Source organism: Vipera ursinii, assembly GCF_947247035.1.
Source record: "Vipera ursinii genome assembly, chromosome: 9".
In the NCBI taxonomy this organism is placed as follows: Eukaryota; Metazoa; Chordata; class Lepidosauria; order Squamata; family Viperidae; genus Vipera; species Vipera ursinii.
The window spans coordinates 21,113,164-21,125,325 of record NC_139523.1 but is presented as its reverse complement, the minus strand read 5'-3'; the positions used below and the strand labels follow the sequence as shown (position 1 = coordinate 21,125,325).

The 12,162-nt window shown below is 43.5% G+C and overlaps 1 protein-coding gene across 2 annotated transcripts; it reads right to left on the bottom strand.

The window, feature by feature from the left end:
• Positions 1-835: 835 nt before the first annotated feature.
• DEDD2 (death effector domain containing 2) lies at positions 836-11,976 on the bottom strand. Of its 2 annotated transcripts, none has more exons than XM_083369962.1 (6): positions 11,831-11,976; positions 10,029-10,681; positions 9,579-9,689; positions 9,011-9,142; positions 2,590-2,985; positions 836-1,655 (listed from the first exon to the last, which is right to left on the bottom strand). In XM_083369962.1, exons 2-5 carry the CDS (start codon positions 10,501-10,503, stop codon positions 2,612-2,614), a joined length of 1,092 nt encoding a protein of 363 aa, XP_083226088.1. In that variant the 5' UTR covers positions 10,504-10,681; positions 11,831-11,976; the 3' UTR covers positions 836-1,655; positions 2,590-2,611. The 2 variants fall into 2 exon arrangements, with proteins under 2 accessions (XP_083226088.1, XP_083226089.1); XM_083369963.1 differs by having other exon boundaries at positions 11,783-11,883.
• Between the last annotated feature and the right edge of the window lie 186 nt (positions 11,977-12,162).

The following is a 12,162-nucleotide window of genomic DNA, read 5'->3' as shown; positions in this document are numbered from 1 at the left end:
AGTTTGCTTTGCTTAATCCTGCTTTAAGCAAGCCGCTTTGGGCTGGGTTCATTACTAAATTAGGGGAAATCACATGTGCCACAAACTAGAGTTGCATAATCTGAACTTTTGGCCACAGGTATGGCTTTGATTATCCTGTAAATATCCACCTTCTCTACTCTTGGTTCAGAAACATTCTGCCTTCAGACGTCAGACAATCCTGTTGGCTTTCCATAAAGCTGTGAAGACCTGGTTATGTGCCCAGGCCTGGATTCGTGTGTGTTAAAGCCCCGTTTCTGGGCTATATTAACATCTACAGCAATAGTTTCACTCAGTGACTATTTATCTATTTATTTTGTGTTGTTTTAAGGGTTTTGTTTTTATGATGTACACCACCCAGTCATTTGTTCAGACGACAGCTAGAGAAAGCAGATAAATACATCTGTAAAGGTTTGGCACTAAAACTGTATTCGCCAACAACTTTGTGTGGTTTGAAGTGGGATTGGGAAGAGGATGTAGTGTATGCGTCAAGATGCTTCCAGATACCCACCTCATTTCCAATCCTCGCCATCTCTGCATTGATGTATTTCATTTATTGAAGGTACAACCTAAAATCACGGGGAAAGACATGGCGCACCTAATAGTTTGGATCATGCCTTTCCATTACTCATGTTCCTATTAAAAGACTTTTTTTACTCCAGTTCTCACAGGAACGGTTTAGGCCTATCTTCTCTGACCACCAAATGTACCCTAAAGACTAATCCATTTTAGAACACCTGAAAAATTACAGGAATGTAGGTTTGAAAGGCTGGACTCTATGCCAGTAGGCCAGCTCTTGTTAGGAATTAAAGGCAGCTGCAAATTATCTTCTTTATTAATATTGTCACTTTCAAATACAATACATTAAGAATTTTTTCCAAAAATGTTTGTTTTTGGTAAAAAAAAATACATTTTTTTTAAATTACATATTTCTGGCTCTTCCAGCTGCAATTTAGCAGCTTCCTTAACCAGAAATACAATCCAAACCTTTTTATATTTTTAAAGTCTATTATTTATAGTATATACAAACAACCACAGAATTGAAAAGTGTCCTTAGAAAAGTGACTCAAGCTTCCACCCTTATGATCAACCCTCGCAACATGGGGCTAGGTTGTATTTTTTCATAAAAGGGAAGAAATCCACCCCAGCACCACCTTTGACAGTGTGGAAGGTTTTTCTTCCAAGAAAAAGTAGTTAAAGCAGCCTGCTCTTCTGCCATCTTTTGACAAAGTGTACCTGCTACTTTGCAAAATTACTCTCTGGTGTTGCAAGAGCACACACAAAAATGACAAGTACAGGTAGCAAGCATGACATACACAAGTCAGGCTGAAAGAGTGTCAAGGCCCTTCAATGCTTCATTAGCAGATAAATTATCCCTCACAAAGATTTTCCATATGCTCCAAATGAGAGGAATCCAGGCTGAATTATTGCCTTTGTTCGTATTCTGCTACATCTAATGTCCATCAAAATCATTCTTGGCTTGTTCTTTCAATGCTTCTGTGGCACAATTGATTCCTGGGAATCCCGTCGCTGCCAAGATCCAGCCCTGTCGCATGATGGAATGATGATTTTCTAATGTCTTTTTTTTCCCCTGAAGTCTATATCCAACAATAATCAAGTAGTAAAAAGGAAGTACCCTGTGAAAAAAGAGATGGTTAAAGCAGAGGTCTAACTTGATATTTAGCTTATTCTCAAGCAGTGCTCACTGTATTTCTTTAGAAGACAGTCTTTAAGCCTCAGATTATCTCATGACATCTCTGGGATCTAGTTATGCTCGTCTATTTTTCTAGTGCCAATTATTTTTATCTTGTACTACAGGTAGCCCTTGACGTATGAATACAATTGGGAGCAGAATTTTTGTTGCTAAGCAGTTGCTAAGGTGGTCGTTAAGTGAGTTGTGCCCAATTTTATGACCTTTTTTGTTAAGCAAATCATGCAGTCGTTAAGCAAATCCAACTTTCCCCATTGACTTTGCTTGCAAGAAGCCCCCCTGGGTGGGTCACAAATAGCGACCACATGACCTCAAATGATTCAACTCATAAACACATACTAGTTGCCAAGCGCTCAAATTCTGATCATGTGACCACGGTGATGCTGTGGTTAAGTGGAAAGATCAGTTGTAAAGTCACTTTTTTTCCAGTGCCATTGTTACTTTGAACAGTTGCTAAATGAATAGTTGTAAGTCGAGGACTACCTGTATATATTCTAAACAGAAACACTTCAATAAATTATCTATTGGGTATTTCCACTAGTCAGGAAAGTGTGCATTGTCTACATATTCAGCAGTATGTCATGAGACTACCTTGTTCTGGGAAACCGAAGGCCGTAACATCAAGACAAAAACGACATGAGATTATGGTTCTGTATATATATATATATATTTTTTTAAAAAAAAAACAGCTTCATTTATTAGTTAGGCTCTTTGCAGATAAAGGCCAGCCCAAATTTTCTGAAGCGCTGAGTGTCTCTGTTGCTCTCCTTATCTGTAGAGCTGATTCAATGGAGTAAGTCAAGGTCTGAAAAATGAGAGCTCCCAACATACCGCCACCAATTAGTTTGGAAGGAACATACCTATGTTACCTAGCTGTTGTTGTTACCACACCTGGGGACTAACATTTTCCAGTAACAAACGCCGGCCCTCCTCGTAATCATCCTCATCCACGTTGACCAGCAGACGAATAGCTTCCTGGCCCACAGCTTCTTTGAGAGAGTCTGTGATGAAAACGCCCTTCAATGCCTCGAGCAGCGAGCCGTTCATATAGTCACTCCAAAAGGCATCCAGGTAGGACAGCTCTGAGAACTTGATGTCACAGATGATGGAGCCCAGGTCGCGGGATTTCAGGATAGTATTCGACTGCCCAAACACATCAAACTGACGCTCCAAATGGTTCTGCTTATTGGACATCACATTCTGACGCAAGACAGGCTCGTGCTCACAATATTCTGCCCGAACACGAAGCCGGATGTCTGAGAAGAACACACGAAAGAGAAAGAGAAGGAGGGGGAAGAAAGAAAAAGAGGGCCATTAGAGCTGTCGGTCACAAACAGAGCAAGAAGACAAACACACAGTCATGCAGCGGTATTCTAGGGTCAGGCTTTCAATAGTCCTGAGCATAACGACCAACCAAGCTGAAGCACAAGCCCATTCAGGGTTCCCCCAAAATTCAGGGACCTGAAGGAGTCAGCTTCAGCAAGGGGCATTTTCACTAATTTTTAGGTGTTCTTTTGGCACAAAGTTAGAGCTGAACTTCATTTATACTTTATCTGTTAGGCTCCATTTTCGACCTGTAATACCTCCCTACTCTCCAATATGAACACACATTCAGCCTCAATTCCTACCCAGAGGAGCAAAAGAACAGATCCCTTAGTGTAGCATATCCTCCGCCATTACCATCTATGCCTGCTATCGGCCATCAGCATGTGTCCTAATATGATGTACATACGTTTTCAGTCAATGGAAGTCATCACTTTTAAGTTAACTTATACGTCTAAAACCACTTGAATTAATGGGATGTAAGGCAAGGTCAACCTAATCTATTGGCTGATTTGAAGAGTCTGAACTCAAACGAAGTAACTGTTCTGCATAGAGCCTTGCTATTTATATTCTGAACACACTGACATGCTGCTAGACAGGTTTACTACTCAGGTGCAGAGGCCTCAATAATTAGCAAAGTTCAGCTCTAACTATGGACTGTGGAAGCAAAAGAACAGGTCGGTTTTGTCCAGTCACCCCCAATATTATTATCAGCATTGTAGCTGAACGTGTTAAAAAGGTTCAAAAGGGAGGGATAAATGGAACGAATACAGAGTAAGATACGTTTAAGAAAAATGAGGCAGGTGGTGCATTACATACGCTCAACAAGGCCGTCAGCTTTAATTTCTCTGTGTCTTGTGGTCATCACCTGTAGAAGCATTAACTCAAAGTGCAGTCACAGCCCTTTTCCAGTAATTTTGCACGACGGCCTGGAGCCCACACCCACCCACACCGTCAAGCTACAAGAAGCTTTTCAGTAGCTGGGAGCCCTCAAGCAGTGGGACCTTCAGAATCCTTTTCTTCCCCAGATGGGCAACAGCAAAGCTGTGCAACAAACTGCATTCAACAGTGGCCCACAGCATTAATTGTTTTTTTTTTAATCCAATGGCAGACAGTCAGCAAGCAGCAAAATTTAAACACATGTAAGCCCTGCATGAGTTTCTACTGGAATCGGCTTCTTTCTACCCACATTTACGATCATTGTACCAAAAGACTGCTAGTCCATACACTCCACACCCAGTTGCCTTGATAAGGCAGCACCTTAAAGGACTTTAGCTGCTGGGCCACTGGAAACCACTTGAGGGTTCTGTATACAGCTTCCCACCCAATTAAAAAAATTTAAATAAAAATTGCTGACTAAATACATGTAAGCTGAAATCTCCCTTTGCACTGTACAGCTTAAAATACAGACTTTTTTGCATCCATGATTCGGCACATGATTTCATCTGAACAGTTCACCCAGTTTCTAATATCAACAACGTTCTGGAGTACTTCATGAGGCAGCTGTCAGAGTTGGCGTTAACATACTGGCAATCCTTGAATCACAGTTACAATGCACTTGAATGGTTTTAGCCTCTTCCCCCCCCCCCCAGGATACCATGAGAATTAGACCGTATGAAAGAATCCCAGCTTTTATTTCCAAACAGGCAGGAAGCATATCAAATTACAGGCTCTGGCTATGTGGGGAAAGTCTTCTGCATAAATGACTCCTAGACTGTGGGAGTTAGTTCAACCATTTTCCACAGCCAGCAGTAATGCAAGCTCTGAACAGCTGCACTGAATTAAAACACTAAACTCATGGGCAAAACCACCAGCTGAGGCAGCGCAAACACTACCACATCCACCCGCCCCATCATTTCCAGTCCTCAGTCCCAGTGAAATAATCCCACTGTGGTTATTATGTAGAAGTAAAGACAAACTTGAAAAACTTGTCTCTGAGCCAGATACTGCACAGGCTTCTGCCAATGTCTTTTCCCAAGTTTGAGTCACAGTAGCAAGAATGAAGGAAAAGCCTCCAGGTCCATTATCACTCAAGTAGGATGGTTTCAGAGAAGGAGGCCTGTCACCTCAGTATCCATGCAACCCCATTAGCGTGTGTTCAACACTATTAAAAAGATTACAAACCAAGATCAGATGACCCAACAAGAACCAGAGACCTTTAAAATTCTCAGTTTCCTAGACATGTTGGGACCTACAGATCCTGAATCAGATATCTTTTATTTGATTTATTTATAATAAATTAATAATAATGTATATATTATGCTGCCCCTTCCCCAAAACAAAAATTAAATATTTACAGGCCAACAAAAAACCATTACAGACAATGAAACCACAGACAAAGGCCTCCACTGCGCAGAAGGCCACAAGTCCCAAAGTCCAAGGCTGTGTCCCTCACAGCTTGTGTAAGAGTGCTGCAGGGTCCAGTTGCAGGTTCGCTTCTAACATAGAAGAAGCGCTGAAGAGGCAGGTGAAATAATCAAGTGGGACACGCTTAGTTTTTGCTTTAAAACTTGTTTGGGTATTTTTACCAGTGTCTGGTACTTGGCCCGCTTGCCTGGGCCAATACTTATGCTTTTCCAGGGATGGATTTCAACTGTGGACCGAGAGAAACATGGTTCAAGACTTTTAGCACATGGTAACATCAAGAAATCATTCTGAGATTCAAAATTGTAAAAGAACACAACAAACGGCGTAAAGAACGTCAGCTAACGTCTGCTGCATATACCAGACTGAATACAGATGTTTCTCTACAAGGTCATTAACAGGTAGTCCTCAACTTGCAACCACAAGTGGGGGCCAGAATTTCTGTTGTTAAGCAAGGTGGTTAAGTGAGTTGTGCCCAGTTTTACGACCTCTTTGCCGTATTTGTTAAGTCAATCACTAAACTTGTTAAAAGAATCATGCAACTGTTAAGCAAATCCAGCTTCCCCCATTGACCTTGCTTATTGGAAGCCAGCTGGGAAGGTTGCAAAGGGTGATCACATGATCCTTGGATGCTGCAACTGTCCTAAATCTGTGCTAGTTGCCAAGTGCCTGAATTTTGATCATGTGACCATGGCAATGTCTCGCTGTCAAGCTCCAGCTGCTGCAACTGCTTGACAGTTGTTAAATGCAGGGACTGATTTTAAAATACTTTTTCAGTGTTGTTGTAACCTCAGTCACTAAGCAAATGATTGTAAGTTGAGGATTACCTGTGGGTTTATTACTGAGGACCAAGTGACACACCACCCGTTATTATTATATTTACTGGAACTGGGAAATGCTAACTAGTGACAATGGTGAATGATTTCAGGAATATTAACAATTATAAATGCATATACCAGTAATAAATGTTGGCTAACCAAAAGGAACTGCCCAAGCACACTGATGTGAAGAATTTAAGGGCATATTTCCACCCCAAACGAAGAGATTTTAAAAAAGGAGCCCCCAAGAACCCCACACCATTTATAATGGTCTGATATCTGCAGCAATAATTATATGCAAAATTAAGATCAATTGATAGGGAGGCTTTCAATGGACTGACATATCAAATGGCAACTCCCAAAGGGCAAATCCCTCACAACTGTACTATCCCAGATCAAGGGTAAGCAACTATGGCAACTATATGCTCTACGGACTTCAACTTCCAGAATTCCTGAGCCAGCATGGCTGACTCAGGAATTCTGGGGACTGAAGTCCAGAGTTGCCCAGTTACCATAGTTGCTCACCTTTGCATCAGGCCCTGCTGGAGGTTTGGGGCACAAGGTCCCCACAGTGCCCGTCTGGAGCAGCTCTACCCAGTATCATAAGCCCCGGAGCTGACAGCGCAGCCCTGTCCCCTTTGGGCATTCAAAACAGTCAACATGCCTTTATGAAGTGGCTGTTTGAGAGGCTGGCATGCAGGCTGGGCAACCTATGTTTTTTTCCCCTAGAAATAGTAACTCAGCAGACATCATAAAATACAAATTTGCTTTTCACAAAGTACTGGTGGAAATTCGGGTGCATGGATTCATTTACCTTTGCGAGACCATTCTGTGAGGAGAGTGCACAAGTGAGACAGAGTCTCTTTATCATCAACTTTTGCTTAGTAACCTGGAATTTAAATGGTGGATTGAGAAAGAATTGGCAGAAATCAAGCAGCAACAAAAAAAAGTTCATTCGGGAGTTTGCATGGATTTTTCTTCATTACGGTATTGCTCTTAGAAGCTGAGATAGCCTACAGTACTATAGCGCACTAGAAAGGAAAATGGGTATTAAGACTCCCAGGTTTAGATTTGCAACTCAGAAAGGGAATAGCAGAGCTCATTTCAGAAGCAGCTGCCTGGATAACATGAATCTTAAAATTCTGCCCCCGTGAAGCAAGGTAAAGTTACAAAGAATACAGGCAACAGTCTAGGTGTTGAATGGAGCTTACAGTTTGATCCTTGCACCTACCCGGCAGGAGCCTTAGCTGCACCTTGAAGTTGCAGTTTTGACACTCATTGTATTATTTGTGAACATTCTTCATTAGAACCCATGGCCTGTAAATTGGTCAGATGGTAAGACAAAAGTGTTTTTTGTGCATTCACTTTTCTTTCATTTGTACTGCACTGACAATAGCACAAGAGATTTCTGCAGGGATCATCTGCCAGCGCCTTGGCTGAGTGAGGGTGCTACAAACTATGCAGGTGGAACGCACTTCCAGATAAGGAAACTGTAAACACATTATGTGGTTTGTCATAGACAATGGTCCACCGGCATATTTCACAGTTTTCTTATGCAGAGTCCTCGGCTAATAAGAAAGACATATAGTATCTGAAATAGCCTCAAATGATTCAAAGGAGTAAAATATGCTGGTCTTAAGAGACAGGCACTTACGCAGAGGTGGAAACCAAGCCAAAAATCTGAAGGGCATCTTTCTGTGCGGCTTTAGTTTATGATTGAGATACGTACTGCTGATTTCAGCAAAGTGTAATTGAACAGATGACTACTACCAACCAAGGCAGGAGGATAAACTTCTTAAAAAAAATCAGAAGAAACTAGGCAGCATCAATAGAGCTATTCAATAACAGCTTAAATCACTCGTGAGTTTTATTACTACCATCTCACAGTGATCCTGTGGTATGTATGAACTCCTTGCAAGAATGATTATTTTCCTGATGACTTAGTAGGGAAAAAATTAGCTTCAAAAGAAACTCGGTTTATCCTCAAGTTTTTAATGGTTATCTAAATGTAAAAAAGGCCCTTTAAATCTTTCCATTCTGAGCCCAGAAGTCTTTCAGTTGGAATTAATGCTTTCACCAGAATTTGATGCGCTTTGTCATCTAAAATTATTAAACAAAAGTGGAGCCAGGTTATTTTGTACTACTCCAGCTCAACACACAGATCATCATCAGTTTCATTAAGATACTCTCTTCAAGACCAGCATATAAAACACTTCAGTGTACTGAAATAAATCTCCCCAAAGCTGATGTTATGGAAGGCATTCATCAAATTTGTTGTTACACAAGATGCCCAAGAAAATTTTGTTATGAAGCTGGGGTGTATATTTTATTGAGTATAAATTTGATTGCTTTGATAGTAATGAAAAAATAGTTGTCCATTACCAAATTACACAGGGAACTGAAGACAAATTCTGTGAAGGTTGGAGAATTCCCACCCTCTGTCAAAGGGGGGGGGAGGGGGGAACTCCCATTCTCGCTTAGTGGAACCAAGTCTTAACATCAGGTTTAAATGCGCTTAATGTTGTAAGCCAAACGTCAGGCTACCTACACAAGACAGCCTCTGTAATTCAGCAGCTGCATCTTTTTTTTCCTTTCCCCCAACCAACTCTACTCCCTTGTGATTCTAATCAAAGAGAGAAATAGAATGAATGACCCTTAATAGAAACCAAAGTTGCTAATGTGTTTTAGAGTGGTTTCATGGGTTTTCAAAAAAAAATAAAATAAATCCAGATCAAGTGCATCCCAAGAACACAGCACATGCTAGGCAGACACCTACCACAAGTCACTTTGGTGGGAGCTGGAATCTCCTGCTTTGGGGCAGAAGCCGCTTTAGCTCCCCGCCGTCTACAAAGAGTAGCCGCCTTAGATCGACCTCTGCTTACTCGCTTCCTTTTGCTTGAATTGGAGCCTAGAGAAAGAAGGGGGATGATACAAGCTATTACTGGTGCTCCCCATTAGCCTAGTAATAAATAGAAGAGAATCTCTGCAGCTCAGGATTGAATTGTGGCGCTCTCCGAGCTTGGTTGTTTGCTTGCAGATCTTTCGTTACCCAAACTAGGTAATGTCAGTGCTAGCGGGTGTGGGGCTTGCTAGAAGTAAATCTCATGTTACATAAATCTGCCATTCTACATCCAGAATTCCAAGGATGTCAAATACTGGGTAGCAATTGCTGATAATTTGAAAAAATGTTAATTTAAAATGGATCTTTTATTAGGCACAGGACTATATATTGCTTAGTATTAATATCCTGACTCTTATAAAAGCTCAGCATCTGTAATCAATACAGTTAAGATGAATCAGAACACAGAATATTATTCTCTTTTCAGATTGTACAGTTCACACACCTGTCTCCCACTGATCATGTCTAGGCTCTGAAGAGGCTGAATTCAGACAGTTGTCCATTTGTTGGTCTGCTGACAGAACAGATGGTCCATAGGTGTATCTCTCAGGAGAAACTAGAATTAAAAGAGCTTTGAAAGTTATACTACCGTAATTAGGCAGTACTTCAACTGGAAGAGTCTGCAAGGAAACACCACCAGTTGGTCAAATCAGCTTGAATTATCAGTTCTGCTAATGTTCTTATATTCAAAATAACATATGCAAAAAATTATTCAGTATCTAAAATTGTCATAACTATTCACCCTCTTTAACATTTATCCTACTATTAAGTAAAACTGCTAGAGGATAGGTGGAAATGACCTAGGGCTAAATATCCACTAAGAAAAGAAACTGTTACTTTGTGAGATTCAGTCAACAATGAAATGTTACATTTTTCTATTGTTCCAATCCAGTACCTGTACGCTGCCTTTTCAGGGTAACATATGGTAATAGATCATGCCTTGTTAGCACCCTCAGGAGCTGTAAAAGCCGCACAAAGTTGGTTTCATCACATTTGCCTCTCCTCTCCAGCTCCAGGAGAAGTTGGACACCATTCTTTGGATGCCATTTCTCTGCAACTGCCTCAAGGTTGCCATCGTTCCTGCCCAAATTACACTGACACTGATTTCTCCTCTTCCAATTTTCTAATGCTGGTGAGGTACGCTCAGAACCACCTTCTTCTGCTGCCACCACAGTCCAAAGGGCAGGATCCAATGGATGAGTCCAGGGCTGTGTCTCATCCAGAAGGAATGAGAGCACTTCCACATCATTCTCTGTGAGCTGAGAACCAATCACTTCAAACATCTGATGAAGGGAAATCATCCCATAGTATTCAAGGCATTCTTCCTCTTCCCAAATGTGGGCAAAAAGTTGCCTTCTCATGTCAGCCATGTAAAAACACTAATCCTAGGAAGTTTAAAGACTATAAGCTAGGACTGAATGGATATGCTGTACTCTGAAAACAGATGGAAAGAGAAGTCTCTTGTCAAGTTAAATTAAGAAAATACAGAAACTGATCTGGAGCCTTGAAGGAAGATCCTTTCAGATTCCAGTTTCACCACGCAAGTATCTGTAAAAGAGAAATGGGAGTTACTGGATCAGATCAAATCTTCCATTGTTACCCCAATTAAGAGAACAACAGCCATACAGATCGACATCATTAATACTACAAGCCTGTATGTGTTACGTACACTTGCATGCAGGTGCCTGTGAGTCAAGTGTTGACTCCTGGTGACTACTTGGGCAAGCCCTTTCCGTTTTCTTGGTAACCATTTTCCCCCCAGAAGCAGTTTGCCATTAACTCTTTCCTAGGACAGAGAGAGTGACTAACATAAAAGACACCCAGCTGTCTTGCTGCCTCAGGCAAGGCAAGAACTCAAATAGTCTCGCGGCTTCTATCCTGGCGCCTTCAACCACTACAAACTGGCTTCTAACAAGGCTAAAAGGGGGGGGGGGAGAGAGAAACAGTCCAGAGAGGATAAATCTGCTTCCGATTCCCCAGCAAAAGCCAGCGACGAACCTTTTCTCGAATTGTCCTATGGACCAGCAAAATGCTGTTTCATGGCCGACCAGGCGCCTTTCCGACAGCCTTGCGAGACACGGGTACACCACACGAGGGCGGCCGCGGGCCTTCCCTGCCCCTCCTCCTCCCCCCCCTCTCCTCCCGCCCCCGCCGCTCGTCACAAGGACCAGCACAAGCATCCGAGGCGTGGACGACCCCGCTTGGCGCAGCGCCGCCTCCCGCTCCCCAGCGGTACAGGCCGAACAGCCCCCCCCCCGGCCGAAAACCCCGCCCCTGCAGGGACAGGGAGCCCCGCCCGCCGAAGGGGAGGGGCGGCGGCCGTCTTTCCGTCGGAGGCCCCGCCCCCATGGCTCATTTCACCTGTTTTGGCATCCCTCCCCCACTTCCTCGACCCAGACAAGCCCTCCCCCCCCCTCGTGTCGCAGGGAGCCTTTTCCCCTTCCACGGCAGGTTTTGACGTTTCGCTCCTCTCCATTTCTTCCTTTTAATCCCCGCGCAGCCACCCCCGGGGCTTTTTTTCTGGCCGGAGGCCACCCCCTCAATCGCCTCTCCCTCAAATGCCTCATAACTACCGCCTCCTCCCCCGCCTTCCTTCTTTATCGGCGCCCGCACCTCCCTCCCTCTCGAAATCCCGGTGCCATTTCCCACCTTTTCCTGACCGTCCCTACTTTGGCACGAATTAAATTGGCCCCTCACCGGATCTCCCGTCGCCGCAGCCGTCACCGTCGCCGTTTCGCTCTTTCTGGCACCTTCGACTCATCTGCGCCTGCGCTCGCCACAGGGAGGCACCTGACCGCGCACGCGCTCCACGGCTGTTTGTCTCTTCCCTCGTCCCGACTAGGCGTAGAGGTGGCCTCTCCCGCGCATGCGCCTGGCCGTCCCTTGGCAGACTACTAGGCGGTTGTCGCTCGCTGCGTCTTGTTTCCCCGTTCACGTGGCAGCTCGCTACTGTCCCCGTGACCCGCGTGCGGGGCGGGGTTAGTCATTCAACAACAGCGGCTGCCGCACCGTCGCCGCCCCCTGATCGG

What these genes read in the sequence shown, in the direction of transcription:
- DEDD2 (XM_083369962.1), bottom strand. Translation starts at nt 10,503, where the DNA reads ATGGCTGACATGAGAAGGCAACTTTTTGCCCACATTTGGGAAGAGGAA. An exon ending in CCTGAAAAGGCAGCGTACAG is followed by an intron (nt 9,690 to 10,028) that starts GTACTGGATTGG and finishes TTTTAATTCTAG; the next exon opens with TTTCTCCTGAGAGATACACC. An exon ending in ACATGATCAGTGGGAGACAG is followed by an intron (nt 9,143 to 9,578) that starts GTGTGTGAACTG and finishes TTCTTTCTCTAG; the next exon opens with GCTCCAATTCAAGCAAAAGG.